The 19,087-nt window shown below is 30.8% G+C and overlaps 3 protein-coding genes across 6 annotated transcripts; 2 read left to right on the forward strand and 1 right to left on the reverse strand.

The window, feature by feature from the left end:
- LOC107427462 (L-galactose dehydrogenase) lies at nt 1–4,166 on the reverse strand. The gene is made up of 5 exons (XM_016037833.4): nt 3,822–4,166; nt 2,574–2,802; nt 2,056–2,355; nt 1,426–1,554; nt 1–490 (listed from the first exon to the last, which is right to left on the reverse strand). Exons 1-5 carry the CDS (start codon nt 4,001–4,003, stop codon nt 365–367), a joined length of 966 nt encoding a protein of 321 aa, XP_015893319.3. The 5' UTR covers nt 4,004–4,166; the 3' UTR covers nt 1–364.
- Nucleotides 4,167–9,202: 5,036 nt separating this feature from the next.
- On the forward strand, nt 9,203–12,509 carry LOC107427420 (transcription factor bHLH25). Of its 4 annotated transcripts, none has more exons than XM_048481416.2 (5): nt 9,203–9,494; nt 9,930–9,995; nt 10,250–10,804; nt 11,192–11,566; nt 11,902–12,509. In XM_048481416.2, the coding sequence occupies exons 2-5, from the start codon at nt 9,969–9,971 to the stop codon at nt 11,974–11,976; spliced, it is 1,032 nt and encodes a 343-aa protein (XP_048337373.1). In that variant the 5' UTR covers nt 9,203–9,494; nt 9,930–9,968; the 3' UTR covers nt 11,977–12,509. The 4 variants fall into 4 exon arrangements, with proteins under 4 accessions (XP_048337373.1, XP_060676123.1, XP_048337372.1 ...); XM_060820140.1 differs by having other exon boundaries at nt 9,203–9,491; nt 9,928–9,995; XM_048481415.2 differs by having other exon boundaries at nt 9,205–9,494; nt 9,855–9,995.
- A 4,595-nt stretch (nt 12,510–17,104) lies between these two features.
- Nucleotides 17,105–18,646, forward strand: LOC107427461 (uncharacterized). The gene has a single exon (XM_016037832.4). The coding sequence runs from the start codon at nt 17,225–17,227 to the stop codon at nt 18,479–18,481; it is 1,257 nt and encodes a 418-aa protein (XP_015893318.3). The 5' UTR covers nt 17,105–17,224; the 3' UTR covers nt 18,482–18,646.
- Nucleotides 18,647–19,087: the final 441 nt, after the last annotated feature.

The raw sequence follows: 19,087 nt of genomic DNA on the forward strand, positions 1-19,087 counted from the left end.
TTATATAACTCACCATGGCAACTTTATTCACCAAAGCACAATGATATACATATAATAAATTGGTTCAGACAATATACAATGCTTTGGAACTAAATTGCCAATTCGAGTTTTTGAACTTAGAGGTCTCAAAAAGCCACAAAAACCCCCAGCTTATCGAAAACAGAGGACCCTCACGAGGCTATCTAAACCATGCTTAGGAAGGCAGGCATTAGCACCATGTTAACCTTCTGAATTCATGATAGAATAGGCCTCCCTTTGGAATTATTTTATTGCCAATGGCCCAATTGCATGCAACTAATAAACATCAAGTGAAATGTTACAAGAGGAAAATGGATACACACAGCAGCAAGCAAAGATGTCAACTCTATTGGTTTCCACTAGGCCATGTCTGATTCTTCACCGGTTTTAAAATAGCTTCAACCTCAGCTAGAGCTTCATTATCCTTCCCAGCATTTTCAAGTTCCAATGCAGCAGCAACATTCTCCTCCACCTGGTTATCAAATTGCTAAATATGTGAATATAAAGCCCTGTTGCTAACAAAATTATTTACTAGATACGATACGACCCTGTTCATCTAACTTGTAATCAATCTGTCCTTTCTGGACAATGTTGTGTAAACTCAAAAGATTCAATGGAATTTTGTTTGAAATGTGAATACCTGGTATAAATTAATAGTTTAGTATCAAAACGGCGGTTGAAAATAATAAAGCATCTCATTTAGTATAATTTCACCAGAAAGCAGGTGATTTGATTGTATATGAGATAACTAAATAACAAAGTAGTATCAAGCTTCCAAGACTTCAAAAATGGTCTTAAAGGATGCTAAACATTACATGAGATATACCAACACGGTGTTCCAAAACCCATAAAAAGGATCATGTTGAAAAGAAATGATAAACTGTTACACATTTTATGAAAATGTTTATAGCAAGACTTCACATAGACCAAAATCAAATGATTATCTGCATATACCCATCTTGAGCTACAAATCTTCAAGATGAGGCATACCACTTCAATTTCTATCATCTTGTATTTCATCTACAACATGATTTTCTCCAACAGCATGTGTACAGAATAAGATTAAGTTATGAAAATGGTCATCTGACACATTGACAAGATAATGAACTTACTTACGTGCAAATTAACTTTTGATATAAAGCAATCACTTTCCATCCATGAAACATGGATGGGTAGCCAAAAAGAAAGGCAATAATCTTAAGGATCATATGCAGCTTATAATGTCAAATTTTACAAATGACTATGGGAACAAAAATTAGGTGACCATTACACAATGTGTCGAGTATTTTACTTTAGATGGCCCTGTCCGTGTTAAGATAAAGCTAAACAGAAATATGACACGTGTAACGTTAAAACTGAACAATGTGTATTGACATCATGGCATGCAAGCAAGTGAAAAATTCAAACCTGTCTAACAGAATTCATGCCAACCAGCACTGATGAAATATCCTTATTTGACAAGCTGTATTGCATGGCTAACTTTGAGATATTCTTCCCCTTCGCTTTACAGTAGGCAGCAGCAGCTTGGCATGCGGACTAGATAAATGAAACACACAAAAGCAATAATAAAATAAATGGCATCAGATGAATCAAAGTTAAGCTAATTTCAGAAAAGCATGTAAACCATCTTCAACTTGACCGAGTGATACACAATTCAAGAGAGTTATACCATGACATTACTACTTCTTTCCAAAAAGATTTAAAAAAAAAAAGGTAAAGAAAGTTGGCCTCCTTTTAAGGTCAAAATCCAGAAAAGATCAGCACAATCAACTGTCAACAGGCAAATCATTTGGGTATAATTTGCAAGCCATTGACATCGCAAATCATTATTTAACAAAGATTCTTCCATTATGGAAATCTGAAAGAGTTCAACCATACAAGAAAAAGCACAGATCTAATGGTCTCTATTTTTCAGCACTATCCACAAGAGATATTACAACTTTTTGAGAGGGGGGGGGGGGGGGGGGGGAGAGAGAGAGAGAGACAGAGACAGAGAGAAAAGAAAAATCCATTGACTGAGAGGTGAAGAAGATGTACCTTGAGTTCAGGTGAAGCTGGGTGCCATGCTGGAGGACCGCTCTCGGTAAGAAGCCCCATTGCAAGTGGAGAAGCACTGATTACACCTACACCTTTGCTCTTTAGGTAAGGTAGTAGATCCTCCAACGTTGAATCATTAATACTGTAGTGGCAATATGAGAGAATTACATCCACTGTCCCAGGTGGCACCCGATCAAGAACATATGTAAAAATTCCCAATGGAAGCCCAGTAATACCAATGAAACGTATCTTCCCAGCGTCCTTCAACTTTTGAAGAGCAGGGAGAGTCTCATTGACAATCTGTATACAAAGAAGAGAAAAGGATAAAAATAAAGACAAAAAGCAAAAAACAAATACACAGAAACCAAGCTGAGAGCATCACACAAAATTGAATTAAAATTTGTTATGATAAACATCAAACGACACTACAGAATGTAATCTACAGGGCACACTTACATATACAATTAAAGATGCCTAGATAAGAGAAAGAAAACAATAAAAAAAAATATTTAAAGTACCTGATCTAGATTGCCAAATTCAATGTCATGACATTGCAGTATATCCACGTAATCTAGCTGTAACCTTGCCAAGCTCTCATCAATACTCCTAGTCACTCTATCAGCACTGAAATCAAAACCCTCAACATAACGTCCACACTTTGTTGACACAACATACTCATTTCTTGGAACACCTAGTGCTTTCAGTGCCTTACCAAGAACCTTCTCTGACAAAGTTCCTCCATAATACCTTAAAATAGGAAAACAAGATAGAAAGAGAATGCAAAGTCAAACTAAGATAATGCATAATTAAACATATACACAATTAGGTGTCTATATCAAGAAATCAAAATAAGTAAATAAATAAATCAAATAAAAATGAAAAAGTTAAGATAGGTAGTAGATAGCTCGAAAGCGAGTTCAAACTTCAAAGCATGTCCCAGACTACTCAAGTGATGATTTTTTCTTTCATCTATTACATGACCACCTATTTATACATCATACACTTCATTTTAGTTTTTAGTTTCTATTTTCAACACTTTCCCAGCAACCAAACAGGAATAGAAGTCAAAAAGATTCAAAATGTTACTTCGTCCGGTGAACCCTTCTTTAGCAATATAACGAAGATTAGGACAAACTACGACCACAAATACATTTTTAAGCCCCCAGATTATGCAATCTACTAATTATAACTAAAAATGGTAACTCTTTTTATCTCCCACAGAACCTGGGAACTAAAAAACTTCTTGGGTAGAAACAGGCAAGGTTCGGATTCAACGTTTTATTACAAAATTGAGATTTGTAACTAATTAATAATAAATTAAAAGTAAATATGTATTTTAAAAAAATTTAAAACTATTTTATCTGATATTATCAAAACGTTACTTTTATAGGTGGAATAACTTTTCTATATATCAGTGATAACCTAATTATTTGATCCATACATTTTCACCTCATAATAAATATACAAATAAAAAACAGTTATTATTTTTACAAAGAAATTAAATTCCACTCACTTTAACATCAACCAAACATGCTTTAAAACTTCTTGGGTAGAAACAGACAAGGTTTGGATTCGACATTTCATTATTGAAAAGTGTTCCAAAAAATTGGGAAATATAAAAAAATATAAACCATTTTATCTCTTAGCCGAAATATCAACCAAAAAAATTATCAACAATCAAAAATTGCGCTTTTTTTTATGCTTTAATGCTAAATTCGCTTTACACTAAACGTTTTGATACTCGCAATAGATGTAAATTAACATACGGGGAGGTGTCGAAGAAGTTGATGCCCAGATGAAAAGCTTGGCGAACAGAGGCATTAGCTTCTTCTTCAGACACGGCCCCAAAGACATTGCCGAGGGGAGAGGCACCAAAGCCCACTGAGCTTAGCTTGAGACCCGTGTTGCCGAGCGGTCGAAGCTCAAGTTTTGAGTGTGGTAAAGCCATTGTTTTGCAGAGCTACAGTGGGTTTTGAATAGCGAAATGAAAGAATGAATTCTTTTGGGAATTAAAGGAAACGAATGAGAGAAAGAATTTTCCGGGAAAATGCAATGGAGAGAAAGAAAATGAAAAAGAAACTGTGTGGGGATCCTTAGAAGTGCGACCCGGATTAATTATGACACTTGCGAATCAGCGTCTTTCTGACGTGTACTTGGAATGAGAGCACCATGGCCCATGCTGTAGATTCATTTTCTATTTATTTATAGTTTTAATTATATTTTATTATTACCATCAATATTTTACATGTCTTATGGTTCATGCCGTAATTTAGATTCTTGGGGTGATGTATGCTTGCATTTTATTTTATATTTTCAACTTATATTCTCTAATGAAATTTTATAATTTTTGAAGTTTGAAATTTACTGATAAATATAGAAATATAAAAGAGAAATTGAAATTCTTGTGTGCATTTATATAAGAATATAAAATTTTTAATACAAAATCATTGTATTTTCTTTTTAAGAACAGAAAGTATACTCTTTTTTTATAAATAATCTAAATAAAGTGAATACAGAGAATATTATTGTTATGTTTAAGTCTGAATTATTTTAAAGGAAAATGATTTCACTTTTTTTTCCATCGGAAGAGAAGGTTGCATGCCATTTATTTCTAAAGAAATTACCTTCATTGGTAGTACTAATAAGAAAGGTAAAACTTTGTAAGTATAAATATATAGTCTATTTTTAAGTTTCTATATAAATATTATATAATTGTTTCTTATGAAAAAATTTAAGGAAATACAAGGCTACTGTAATAATTTTTTTTCGATTATATTTCTTAAGGACTAAATTTCTAAATTTCGAGTCCAGCTCATACACTAAAAATGGTAAAAAAAAAAATTCATAAATTGTTCATTAAGGTCAAAATTCACAAACATTTTATAATTCTATATTTTATTTAATTTTTTTACAATTTTATACCATAATAAAACTAATTTTTATTCTATTTGTCTTATTAAAAAACATCCCAACAATTGGTATGAGCTAACTTTCCATCACACCTGTTTATATTTTGAAGTAGATCCCCAAATCTTTTGGATCAATGATATCCACAGAAAATTTATTTTTTAATTCACCAAAAAGAAAAAATTATTATTATTATTATTATTATTATAACAAATTCTTATTTCAAAGGAATGGGAATATGTCTCAAACTCCAACTTCTACATCACGAATTATGAGTGTAAGACTTACATAAATTATATATTTATTAACTTGATCGTCTAATTAAATGAATTAGAAAAATCAAATCAACATATATATGAGTACGTCGCTGAATTACATACCTGAACGAGGTTGTTCGAAGAGACAATTGTTGACCAATTTCCTAGAAACTTCCTTCTTCTTTCCTTTTCCTTGCAGATTTCCTCTTTACGATAGCTTATGCAAGTACTTCTTTGATGATAGGGATAATGCTTAACGTGCAGTCACACAGATTTTATTTAATTAATATATATTATTACTAATATAGATGAGTAAGGACTTTATTCAATTAATATATATTATTATTGATATAGATGAGTAAGAATTGAAAAAATGGATGTTTTTGTCGTTTTGTATATGTTTTTCTTTTCTTTGTTTTTTGACCTTTGTCACAACACCTAATTCTAGCCATCCAAATCTCCTGTGTTTGTGATTCAAATAAATAATAAATTAACACGCATGAATATAAATACTTAACTATTAAAATTATTTCAAATAAAAAGAAACTATTAAAATTATTTATTTTATTCATTTTATATATGTTTATATTATATCAATTTGACATCATTATCCAAACAAATGATATTTTCATCATTAGAAAAATGATGCCACACAATAATATTTCCATTATTACGAACAAAAGAAAAAAAAAATAATAATGAATCATATTTGCATTTTTTTTTCTGTTGTGGGCTTGGGCCTTTTTCAGTGGGCTTTGTTCTCTTTGTCCCATTATGGGCCTGTATCTTTGACGAATGCGTTGGGAGAGGTTTGGGCTGCAGCTAACATGGTAAAGCAAGTCAAGGGTCTGGTCAATGACAATAATATTTGCATTTGCTTCTATCCAGCATTATAGAGTTGAACTAGGGCAGCATAACTAGGAAGAAGAAAATGTGTTTTATTTTTCCATATGTATAAATGAGAGCGGTTCCATATGTCAAGAAATTTTACAAATATTATTTGGGTCAAAGGTTATATCCAATTCTATATGTGCTAATATATAGAATATAAATATACAATGTTGGATGTACTTATTCAATAGGTAAAACGATTTGTCAAGGCTTCTTTGTCAAATCTTTTCTGCACCAAGAACCATTATGATGTCCATTAAATCAAACATACCCGAAAAACAAATTAAATTAATGGTTCATCAGACCATGCATGTACAATGTTTTGGATCCTGCCTCTATTATGTGTGATCCGAATAACATGCAACTTGCTTCTATGCATGCACGCTATTAAAACCAATTAATTGCCCCAATAAATATATGGTTGTTTCAGAGAAAGAAATATATTCATCTACATGATATTTCCATTTCCATCTAATCTTCTTCTTTTTTTCTTTTTTTTTTCTTCTTTTTTTTTTTTGTGGTTCCTTTTGTTTTTTTTTTGTGGGGGGGGGGGGGGGGGGGGTGGTAGAAATCTAATCCATAGCCTTATAATTTTGCATGATGAGTCTTCAATTAATTTGGCTATCTAGCTAATTGTTAGATTAAGCTCTTGTTTGGTAGGAATTACAAAAAATAAAGCACGCATAAAAACTAAAGGGATAGGAAAAAGTCTTGTCCTAGTTTTATCTTCATTGATATGGACGGAAAAAATGAAAGGGAATATAATAATAAAGTGAAATCTTAATTGACTATTTTAACTATCACTATTAACTTTTTTTTTTTTTTAAGCAAAAACTATCTCTATTAGTTATAAATAATCATAATTAAAATTTTAAAAGGGGTTAATGATAGTTTCACATATTATATTTGTCACCGTGTTTTCAAATAATCTCCATATGTACTTAAAAGTGTTGTTCTACATGGATTTTTACATCCTCTTCTTTTTTCTTCCTTTCTTTTTCCTCCACCAAACAAGGAATGAACTTATATTTCTTCTCTATTTTTTTTTCTCTTTAATTGTCCTCCCTACCGAACAAAGCTAACAGCTGGGCTATAAACAAAGATAATTACTTTTCCATTAGAGTGCTTGACCTGATCATCAAGATGCATCTTAGAGGATAAGTCTAATTGGCTTGCTACAGGAAAAAACAAAAAATGTTGTCAGACATATTTTGACAATATTTCCCTCTTCTGATTATTAAGCTGGTGGTTCCATTAAGGACAATTATAAAACAATAAAACAAGATTGTTATAGAAAACACTGTGTTTATTGGAGTATTCCCCTATATATAAAATTGTAATAATAATAAGACTCTCCTCCATGCACCGCCCTAATCTTTCTTCTTTCTTTTTTTTATTTTTTTATTTTTTTTATTTTTTAAGAGAAGCTTTAATTTTTTTAATTATTATTTTATCTTTAACAAGTTTCCTCAACGTATGTATATAGTTCTTCTAATATAAAGATATCGTACCTGTGAAATATCAGAACTTGTGATTATAATCCGAAAATAAATACACAATATTCACATTTTAGCAGAATGCTCCTAGTTGCATAGTAAAATATTCATACACACATATATATTATAATATATATATATATATATATATATATATGATGAAGAATCTTCCATTGCATAATGCATCATGCCTTTATAGCCTTTGTAGCTAGATTTAGGTGGCAGCCAAATTCCAAAATTCCAGGAATAGTTTGAAGTGCCTGACATCAAGAATCACCCTGTCATGGTGAGTCTTTGAAGCATAGAAAATTAATAATAATAAAAAAAACATATTAAAAAAAAATTGTGAAAGATATCATTACATATCTATTTTTGTAGTTACTAAGCTGGTTCCAGGAAGCACACGCTAAACTGTACCCAACATTGGTATTCATCTCCTTATCTAAGATTGGATTCCTAACTCTCTAACCACTTCATCTTGTTCAACTAAATATACTTTTAAAAATGGTCCCAAAACTAAATTCCACTATTTATCTGGTTCCAATTCCCATTACAGATTTAAACACACAAGGCAAATCCTGATTATATCTTTATCCTAGGCAATCCTCCAATCTGCACTATGATCATTTGTGTTAACCCACATCTAAATCCTTGTTCCATCATTCAAGCTAAAAGAATCTCCCTTCCCCAATTTATCATATATTAAAAAATATAAATATAAATAAAAATAAAAAATAAAAAACTAGATTCGGTGGTGTATTTTGATACATTAGTGATGACTGTTGACAATAAAAGATTTTGATACCTAGTTTTTATGTATTCTTTATTGGATGTGAATAAATAAGTGTTAAGAATATCAAGAAGCAATTGTTTTAAAAAAAAGAAAACGAAAAGTGCTTTTCATAATATAAGCTATATTTTTGAATTCAAGTCCAACTCGTTTTCTTTTTTATATTATTACTTTCATTGATTCACGGATCATCCAATTGAGTCATCAGCCCACCCATTTATGGGTCGGTTTGAAGGGTCATGGCGGCCCAAAAACGTACACACTTGGTATCATCATCATCATCCTCCTCCTCCACGTTTCACTAGTTTATTGGGTGACAAACTCAGAAAGTCAAAACAAAGATTTGAAAAAACAAAACAAAGTGATTATGTATTAATAATTTGTTTCTAATCAATCATTCTTTGGTTACACGTCTAAACTCACATGGTCATAAAACTGTGTTTAATGTTTAATCACCTTTTCTCCAAACCAAAACCAGCTCATCTTTTTGAAGGTCATTAGCTTTGAATTTTGGACGTGAGAATAGAAAAAAATATGTACATTATATTTTATATAATAATAATTAAGGGTTTCAAGACAGAGACTCCAATGTGGGTCCCACTATGTTTAACAATGGTGTTTGTTTCAGTATTTTCAATATCAAACCTCGAATGCAATTTCAACATCTAGTTGGTGAAGATCCTCTCAAAAAGTCCACAAGAAAACAGAGATGACATATATATTTTTTTTTTGGGTGCATAAGAGAGATGATTTGCTAATGGTATGTTTTGTCAGCTTGAGACATTAAAAAACATTTAACCCAAAAAAAAAAAAAAAAAAAAGGACACTAAAAAAACTTTTTTTAAATTTTCTGTGTTTCTTTGACTATGATAAAGAAGATAAAACCATAAATATGGTTATTACTGAGAGAAAAATGGAAAAGGTGATCAAAATTGTCCTTACCAGTTACACATTTGCTGGTGGTGATTGAAACAGAGCTACTTTTTGTTTAGGGTCTTTATAAATAGGTAAAAGCTATGAATATTGAAGAGCTCTGAGGTCACAAATCCTCTAGTGGGGGACTTGGAACTAGACAAGGGTTTTCATCTATACTCAAGGGTGAGCTCTCTCATTAGTCTTAGCTATCATTGCTTTAATTTTCCAATTTATTGCAATTTTGTCTTTTCTTGATTTCCAGCTTTTTCTCAATATCTTGAGGTTCTTGATAATTCACTTTACAACTGATTTAAAATGTTATTGGGTACTTTTATGCATGAGAAAATTAAAAAAAAAAAAAAAAAAAAAAAAAAGGTTTTCTCATCAGTTAATGAACAGATTTCTGGCTTTTGTCTAGTGGGCTCTTAAGTAATAAGTGAAAGAAGGCGATTCAATTCACTTAAATTGAAGAATTTCTGTTTTATGGCTCTTTGAGTGTTTATGTCGGAGTTGGATTGATTATTTTCAGACTTCTGAATGCAGGCTTTAAGAAAAAATTTATCAGTTTGTTTAAGTTGAAGACTTGAGTAACCTGTTGGTTTACCTCTCCTTAAACAGCCTTCCTGAGCACTTTTGCATCAAAGAGAGCCTTATTCAATGGATATAAGAGGTTTACCTGAAATGGTAAGATAATTCTTAACCTATATTTATACTAAATTCTGCCAAAGATAAGAAAATGTCTGATTAGTTTTTTGCTTAGAAGTTTAAGATTATCTGGGGCATTCTAAGATGTGATATATGGCTTATGGTTATGAAAATTGAGAGCAAAATTAAACTTGTTTGAAGCAGTTTCACTAAAATGCTTGTAGTTTACAGATTGATGTCTCCTCTAGAAAGTGATTATGCATAACATGACAAAGAAAATTTTGAATTTGCAGGGAATGGAGGATCCGAGTTTCATTAATCCGTGGTATATGAACTCTCTTGATGAGATCAGTATGCTACCACTAGCAGCCGCACTTGGAGAGAATTTGCAGCAGTCTCACTCTCATTTATACTCAAATTTCAACCTTAAAGCTTCTATGGATGGTTCTCACATAGGCACTGTCATTGATAGACCGGTGAAACATCACAAACCCAACAGCTGGAATTCAACCAAAGTTGATCCTATATCAAACCCACTAGTTGCATACTCCCCCAACTTTCTATCCTTTGTCAGTTCTAATTATACAAACCAAATGGGTCTTATGAAGCCCAAGGAGGAGGCAGTATGTTTGAAGGGCAGCAAGAATCCTCCATCTGATGGATTGCTTTCCCAAGGTTCCTATGCCAACCAAGATTCAGCATTGAAGGCTAATCAAGGAGCCAAGAGGGTCTGTTCTAGCACTAGGCTTCCTCAAACTCAAGATCATATTGTAGCAGAAAGGAAACGGAGAGAGAAGCTGAGCCAAAGGTTCATAGCTTTATCTGCAATAGTTCCTGGCCTAAAGAAGGTACAAAATAATCACTCCTTGTCCTGTCTTACTGCTTCCAGATTCCTTTGTTTTATGTTTCTAGAGTTTCACTGAATCTGACACATGTCTTTGCTTGGCCGAAATTGAGATGTATCCAAAATAAATGAGACAGAACTCTGTGTTTCTATTGATTATTTGCTTAGTTCTCTTTTATAATCAAGATGATTTTAGTTGTATTGCTTGTATTCAAGCAAATAAAGTGGTACATATATACTGTCAACTGTTTTTGAATGTTGACACAGGCTGACAGCTTGTCAACTTCTTCATGTGTGTTTTCTTCCAGATAATCTCATGCAACTTATGAATTTGGATCTGTTTTGCTAAGTAATTCTCAAATCCAAAATGATAACCCTATGTTGTTGATAGATGGACAAGGCTTCTGTTCTTGGAGATGCCATCAAGTATATGAAACACCTACAAGAGAAAGTCAAGACACTCGAGGAACAAACCAGAAAAGAGAACATGGAATCAGTGGTCTTTGTGAAGAAAACGCAACTCTTTGCAGATGGTGACAACTCTTCCTTGGATAAGAATTTCTGCAGTGGCCCCTTCAATGAACCACTACCAGAAATTGAAGCGAGATTTTGTGACAAAAATGTACTTATAAGAATTCATTGTGAGAAAAGGAAGGGAATCCTAGAGAAAACAATAGCTGAGATGGAGAAGCTCCATCTAACAGTTACAAATAGTAGTTGCTTGACATTTGGGAGTTCTGTTCTTGATGTGACTATTATTGCTAAGGTATATTTTCAAAACCTTTCATAAGTGTCTTGGAAACTGAATTTTGCTGTTTAATGTGTGCCAAGTATGGAAATTATGCAAAATTTAGAATCTTTCATACATAAATGCTTGCTGAGACAACAGATTTTCAATCAGCACATCTTCTTGGCTTCCAAATGGAGCTTAAAGTCTCGACTGTTGCTTCATGTAAAAGCATTTGACCTTTGTTACATTTACCCCCTAGTTAAGGAACAAACTTGCATGCATTGCACAAGAAGAAGCAACATAAATAACATCTTTCCTAGTTTCTTAACTTTTGTTTCATTGTCGTTTTAACTCATCTTAATCTTTGGCAGATGAATGAGGAGTTCTCTCTTACGGTGCAGGATCTTATCAAGGATCTACGCTCTGCTTTCAACTCGTTCATGTGAAAATATATATATATATATATATATATCTATTAAGTTTTTTACTGCAGCTCTAGCTTTCAATGACCGAGAATAATCCACGACTACAAAACCAGTCGAATGCTATCTTTTTCAGTATTCTTGTTTGCAAGGCCTGTTATTCTCTGCCAAATTCTACCATTAACTTCAAGCTTGGTTTCTGTTAGATTGTTTTTGCAGGAGGGATCCTTTTTTCTAATTTTTATTTTTTTTTTGCATGGTTAAGTCGTTGGCCATGTTCAGTAGCCCTCTTGTTTTAAAGAATCAGTAAATCTCACAGATTCAAAGCTTGTTGGTGTCCTTTTTTTTTTTTTTTTTTCTGAAGGGGATTTTGTAAATTATGCAGTTAAACCTGCTTTTTGTCCCTTTCTTATCTCTAAAGTGAGTTGAAAAAGGGAAAATGGTTTTTTGGGTAAGTAGAAGAGGCAGGCCTTTGTTTCAGCACTTTGTTTGGTCAGTGTTTTTTCTTATGTAGGTTTGTTGCCAATATCAGTATGAATAAATGCAATATTCTATTCTTTGTTGTTGTTGCATAACCTTGAGTTCTTATCTTTATCATTGTTCAAGGAATCAGTAGATTTGTCACTGCCCTATTCTCTCAGGGACATGATTTCTTCTTTTTAGGCAGAGAAATTCAACAATTGAAGCTGTGCCTGAATTTAACTACTTGCACTTAATCAAAGTCAACTATTTTGTAGACTTTGATGGAAATTTTAGCCTTTAGTTGTGAAATGGTTGAACTCTTAAATGCCTTCTTCCATTTTGATGGTAAAAACCATCTTTGGCTTAAAGATATTCCATTTCCAAGTAATCCCTAAATTTATTTTTTGTATACATTTCTTTTGAACTCTTAACAAACTCACATATAATTCACATCTTATCAAAAATAAATTGACGATTTGGGAATTATTTTTTGCATTAAATATCAACCTGTAATTGAGTGTGACTTGAAGAACTGACAGTCCACCTATACCATGGACCCTGTGAACGGTATTAAAAAAAAAAAAATTTGGAATTCCTCTTATCATTTTGTCTTATCTAGAATTGGACATTTTTATTTATTTATTTTTACACATCTGTTTAAGATCAATTATTGAAGGGTTTTAATACTATTGTTAAAGTTTGGATTTAAGATTTTGATATTTTGCAACAGCTTCCTATCCGAACTCTCAACCTCTTTCTCTTTATAATTTCAATTCGGATAACTTATTGAACTCTTTCTATCATTGTTGAAAATTATCGGTATCAAACCAAATTAATTTGTCTCTTTCCCTAAGAATATTCAAAATCAAATTATTGTCTACTTGATTATATTTTATCATATATTTTATATATTATAAATTTGACATTAACATCCTATTATATGTATAATTCCAGCAATATAATCTATGAATTGCTTATAATAGAATATTGAACGTACAGCATAAATTAGAAAACAATACCTAGCAAATGATTTAAATATTATATCCTTGTGTGTGTGAGGGAGAGATGTAGTATATGAATTTAAAGCACAACTACGATTTTTTTTTTTTTTAATCTTTTTCCAAATAAAAGAAAGGGTAATTAGCCTCATGAGCTGTGCTTGGTGTTTAGAAATTTCAAGGGAAAGAAAATAGAAAAATTTAAGTGTTCGTTTGGTGATGATAAGATATCAGTTTTGTAGAAAGATTTTAGATTGTATTTGGTATTGGGAATAACAATTCTTAATAGAATAAAAATAGTTATTTTTCTAAAGAATAAAATATAAGAAAAAGAAATCATCAATCCTTTTTGTTTGGTTGGTTAATGTTCATGAATTAGATTTAATGACTAGGACAAAAAAATTAATTTAATTTTTAATATCTATTTATATTTATGTTTATGTTTTACATATTTTATTTAAAAATCTTGTTTATGTTTAATTAAATATATAATTTATTATTTTTAAATTTAATTTATATTATATATTTGTAATTTTATGTGATTTCTTAAAATACTTTATATTTATATATTTTAAATAGATAATACACCAAATTTAAAATTTTTAAGAATTATTAATTTTATGTTTAACATATTTGTCTTACCATATTTAAGTCATTATTCCTTAAGTTTTGATTAAGGAATAGATATTTCTTAACATGGGAGAATAGTTTATTTTCAAAAAATATGTATTTTTTGATATAAAAACTAACCAAACATAAATTTATTTGATCCTATGAAATAGTTATTCTATCAAATTTTTTCTAATTTTACATACCAAACATGCTGTTATTTTATTTGTGTACTTAATTGATTTAGGAAAATTTTATTTATCACCCACCAGGTGATGTTCACAATGGAACTCATAGTCACAGGTTAATTATTTATGATTTTGTATCAACAACATCTTACTACTATTCATAATATATATATATATATATATATAGATATATATATATATATATGTATCACTTTCTTATATGGATTTTTAGCATTGAAAATTCAAAAATGATTTACATAACTCTAATTAAATATTTGACAGGTCAGCGTAGTAACATGAGTGACACCAATAATAACAAATAATAATATTTTTTTTTAATCTATGCTTTAAAATGATAATTAAACTTGTCACCTACCTATAAACATAAAAGAAGTAGTTATACAAACGAAAGAAAAAAAAAAAAACAATATTCAATTCAGAATTTAATAAATTTTAAAATACTTTAAAAGTTTGTATTTAATTAAAATTTTAATAAAATATATATAAACCTAAGCATATTCAATTCAAATTTCAATATATATTTTAAAAATTTATTAAAATTTAAAGATATTCAATTAGAATTTTAATGAATTCCATAAAAATTTAAAATACTCAAATAGTCATTGATTTTGAAGGATTTTTAAAACTTAAGAATTTAATATATTTAATTCAATTGTTTTTTTTTAAATGAATAAGATAATAATATTTATCAAATCCATTCTCTATATCACTGATTTTACTTAGATTTATCTAGAATTCTTATAACTAGATTTGTCTAGAATTCCTACAAAGTTTACATAGATTTTAAATTCATTAATTTTAAATTCATTAAATCTTAAATTGGGTATACTTTGAAAATTGAAAATCTATTTATAAAATGAGAATCATTTTTATTCTAATAAACCGAAAATATAAACGTTACCAAACAAATATTCTATCTTCCATGGTTTGGTTAGGAGAAATACATGAGGCAATATATATATATATATATATATAGATATATATAACAGACAAAGACTAGTGTTTTTGTCTCTAAAAAGAATAAAGTATTATTCTAATAACTTGTAGTGTAATTATTTTTTCAAAACATTGTTTTCTTGCAAGGGAAAATAGAATATTCATGCTCTTTTCATATTAGTCTTATTATATTATTTGAAAGAATGAAACAATCCTATTATTTAAACCAATTTCATGTTTAATATAAGTCTATTATAAAAAATTAAAACACGGGTAGTTATGGTAATAAATATAATAATACAATAAAATAAATCTTAAAAATTTATTTTATTATTTTATTAAGAAAAAGCTAATGTTTCGATACATTATTTTTTATTATATTTTTAAATCACTTTTTTTTAAAAAAATTCTTATGTACACAACATATTAATGTTATTTTTTACTATGTTACTCTCACATCTCTCTCTAGCTACAAATATCTAGAGAGAGAGAGAGAGAGAGAGAGAGAGAGAGAGAGAGAGAGAGAGAGAGAGAGAGATCTGCTGCGTGAGCAGCCCAACTGTAAGTTACATGTGCTATATAGGCCGCAGTCCATCTTTCTTCCCAGCAAGCCCATTTATCTTTTGATTTGGAAGCTGAAAAGCGTGGTAACGAGATTTTGGTGCGTCGTCATTATTTTTTAGGGAAAATATACAAAACCCTAAAGCATACGTGAATAATCTCTTATTACTACAAAAAATAAATAAAAATAAATAAAAATAAAAATAAAAAAATCTAAAAAGGATAAATCGCTTGGACTTACATTCATATTATTCTTCTTTTTTATTTGTTTTCCCTAATTTTATACTAGATAAATTATTAAGTTAGAAAATCAATGTAAATTGAGAAGTACTAATTAATTTCTCCGAATTTATTTAATTTCATAACTTATTCAATTTCTCTTTAAAAAAATTTAAAGAATTATCAATTCTTTAATAAAGAAAGGTTTGGGGAGCAAATTGAAAATGAAGGAAAGTTTATGGATTTATTATTTTATGATTTTTTTAACAAAATATTGAATTTTATAGCCTCGTGATCCTTATTAATCATATTATTAATGTTATTTTTCTAGTTAATTACAGAATTTACCATATTATTTAAAATTTCTTTTTACTTTGTATATATATATATTTTTTTTATCTTAAATAACTTTATAACTAGATATTTAAAACATATGAACAATTTAAAATAATATTATTTACAGCATATAATTCTGATATAATAAGGATGCCATAATGATTTTACTGTAATGATAATCTATGTGACAAACTAGATCGTTTAATACTAAAATCATTTAAATATATATTTTTAATTTTTTTAAAAAAGTAACAAATAGTTATTTAATTTTTTTAAAATTTGATTTATAATTTATTTTTATTATATGGCAACCAACAAGAATAATATGACTAATCATATATGATGTCTTTTATCATAAAATCCTCGTTTTTATTGTATCAAAATTCATACTACATAATGCTTATTTAAAGGAAAAGGTTTAATAATTTGATAAAATAATTTTATTTTGGTTATTGGATGATTAGAATTAAGAATATAACTCAATATGCATTTTTACAATTTAAGTCTTTATTTATTTTAGTATCCATTTACAAAATTTTACTTTTTAAATTAAAATATATAGATATATAATATATATATATATATATACAATTTGTGTAAAAATGCTTTTTTTTTTCCCTAATATATAAATTATTTAAAATTTATATTTTTATGGACACAAATAAATAAGTTTAATCACTAAAATTATCTATTTTGTTAATAAATAAAAAAATCTTTCAAAACCCTAATAAATATAATTTTATTTATACGTTTTTATGGATTTTTTTTTTTCAGATATATTTTTTATGAATTTTTTTTTTTGCTGTTTTTCAGTACACTATCGTTTTGATTCATTCTCTATGTTAATAGAGTCTGCAAGCGAGGTCTAAAACCCTAATCCCAAAACCCCGAAGAAGCCTCCTCTCTTAAAAACCCTTCGTCTCCTTCTCTGCCGCCAAGGCAATGGCGGAACCAGCTCCGAGAGTGAGTAACCAGATGGTCCAGAAGGCCGTAAACGCACTCCTCAAATGGAGGAATTCCAAAGCGCAGACCAAGAAACCCCAGCTCATAGACAACGACGACGAATTCGTCTACCTCATCCTTACCCTCAAGAAAATCCCATCCAAGGACCGCATTAACGCATACAAAATCCCTCTCCCCCACTCCCTCCATTCCCAATTCTCCGATCTCTGCCTCATCGTCGACGACAGGCCCAAATCTGGTCTCACCAAAGACGACGCCGCCAAAAAAATCAAATCCGAAGATATCCCGATCTCGAAGATCCTCAAATTCTCCAAGCTCAAATCCGATTACCGACCTTTCGAGGCCAAGCGGAAGCTCTGCGATTCCTACGACATGTTCTTGGCCGACAAGCGGGTAATACCTCTCTTGCCGCGGCTTTTGGGGAAGCACTTCTTCAAGAAGAGGAAGATTCCGGTGCCGGTGGATCTGAAGCACAAGAACTGGAAAGAGCAGGTCGAGAAGGTACGCGGGTCGGCCCTGTTGTACTTGAGGACTGGAACGTGTTGCGTGGTGAGAGTTGCGAAAGTTTCGATGGATATGGAGGAGATTATTGAGAATGTGGTGGCTGCCATTAATGGGGTTGTTGAGGTTGTTCCGAGGAAGTGGGGGAATGTGAGGTCTTTGCATTTGAAGCTTTTGGAGTCCCTTGCTCTACCCATTTATCAGGCTGTACCTGATTTGAAGTTGAAGATAGAGGGAATTAAGGAAGAGGAGGAGGAAAAGGAGAAGAATGTGAAAGAGGAAGAGACCAAGAGTGCCGATGAGGACGATGAGAAAGTGGGGAAGAAGAAAAAGAAGGGAAGGATTCATGCGGTTCGGTATATGGATGTTAATGTCGGCGGTGACGAACTGGGCAGTGATGGTGATTGGAATGCGGGTGAAGAAGGTGACGATAGTGAGAATGATGAAATAAATGCTGATGAGAAAGTGGAGAAGAAGAGGAAGAGGAACAAGCGAAATGCAATGAGTGATGGTGGTGTTCTTGCTGAGTTGAATGGCAAAAAACAATTGAAGTCGGTGAAGCTGAAGGACAAAGATGGGTTGTCTGCTAAAGGGAAAAAGGAAAATAGTATCAAGAAGGAGACAGATGATTCATCTAAGAAAGTTAAGAAAATCATCAAAGGTACTGAATCTGATAGAAAGAAGGAGAAGAAGGAGAGTCTAGTTGGGAAATTGAAAGCTAAGAAAAGCAAGTAAGGATTAGAGTGACTCAGCATACCAGGCCTGAGATGTTAGGTCTTATCACATTTTGATTTGAGTTTGTTTGTTAAAAGTTTTGACTTGTTATGAGATTATGAAAATTCAGCTGATTGAAATCGCTTAATCATTTTAAAATGGAATGGTTACTTATCGTTGTTGGTATTCTACATTTACATAATTCTGCTTGAATTAGTATGTCTTTTATGCTGTTGTTTGATGAATTTCTTGTTAGGAGGTTAGCAATGAGAGGGTATGGTAAGAAACTAAATTATAGTTCTAACAAAGGAAACAAGTAAACTTGGATTTACGTTGTGGAATTCTATTACTTGGAGTCATATGGTTGTTTAGAAAAATAAATTTTTTTGACTTTTAGAATTACTGGTATGTTTGTTTGCCGAAAAATGTGGAGAAAAGTGATGTGAGATTTGAATTGTGTATACTTTTGGTTGTCTATTGTCACCTGCTTTCACAAGAAATTTGAACTGGGAAAGGACTAAAAAATTTGGATTGCTAAATGCTCTGTTTATGGAACCGTAGCCTAGTTAACCTGTGTGTCTTAGGTTTTGAGCTAAGGTTTGTGGTCTTCTGTTTTGGTTTCTTGTC

Source organism: Ziziphus jujuba, chromosome 9, assembly GCF_031755915.1.
Source record: "Ziziphus jujuba cultivar Dongzao chromosome 9, ASM3175591v1".
In the NCBI taxonomy this organism is placed as follows: domain Eukaryota; kingdom Viridiplantae; phylum Streptophyta; class Magnoliopsida; order Rosales; family Rhamnaceae; genus Ziziphus; species Ziziphus jujuba.

Bases quoted from the DNA above. Each gene is read 5' to 3' on its own strand.
- LOC107427420 (XM_048481416.2), top strand. From the start codon at position 9,969: ATGGATATAAGAGGTTTACCTGAAATG. The intron at 9,996-10,249 runs GTAAGATAATTC...TTGAATTTGCAG, and splicing joins TAAGAGGTTTACCTGAAATG to GGAATGGAGGATCCGAGTTT. The intron at 11,567-11,901 runs GTATATTTTCAA...AATCTTTGGCAG, and splicing joins ATGTGACTATTATTGCTAAG to ATGAATGAGGAGTTCTCTCT.
- LOC107427461 (XM_016037832.4), top strand. From the start codon at position 17,225: ATGGCGGAACCAGCTCCGAGAGTGAGTAACCAGATGGTCCAGAAGGCC.
- LOC107427462 (XM_016037833.4), bottom strand. From the start codon at position 4,003: ATGGCTTTACCACACTCAAAACTTGAGCTTCGACCGCTCGGCAACACG. The intron at 2,803-3,821 runs GTATGTTAATTT...TCCTATTTTAAG, and splicing joins AACTTCTTCGACACCTCCCC to GTATTATGGAGGAACTTTGT. The intron at 491-1,425 runs GTTTGAATTTTT...TTTGATAACCAG, and splicing joins GCATGAATTCTGTTAGACAG to GTGGAGGAGAATGTTGCTGC.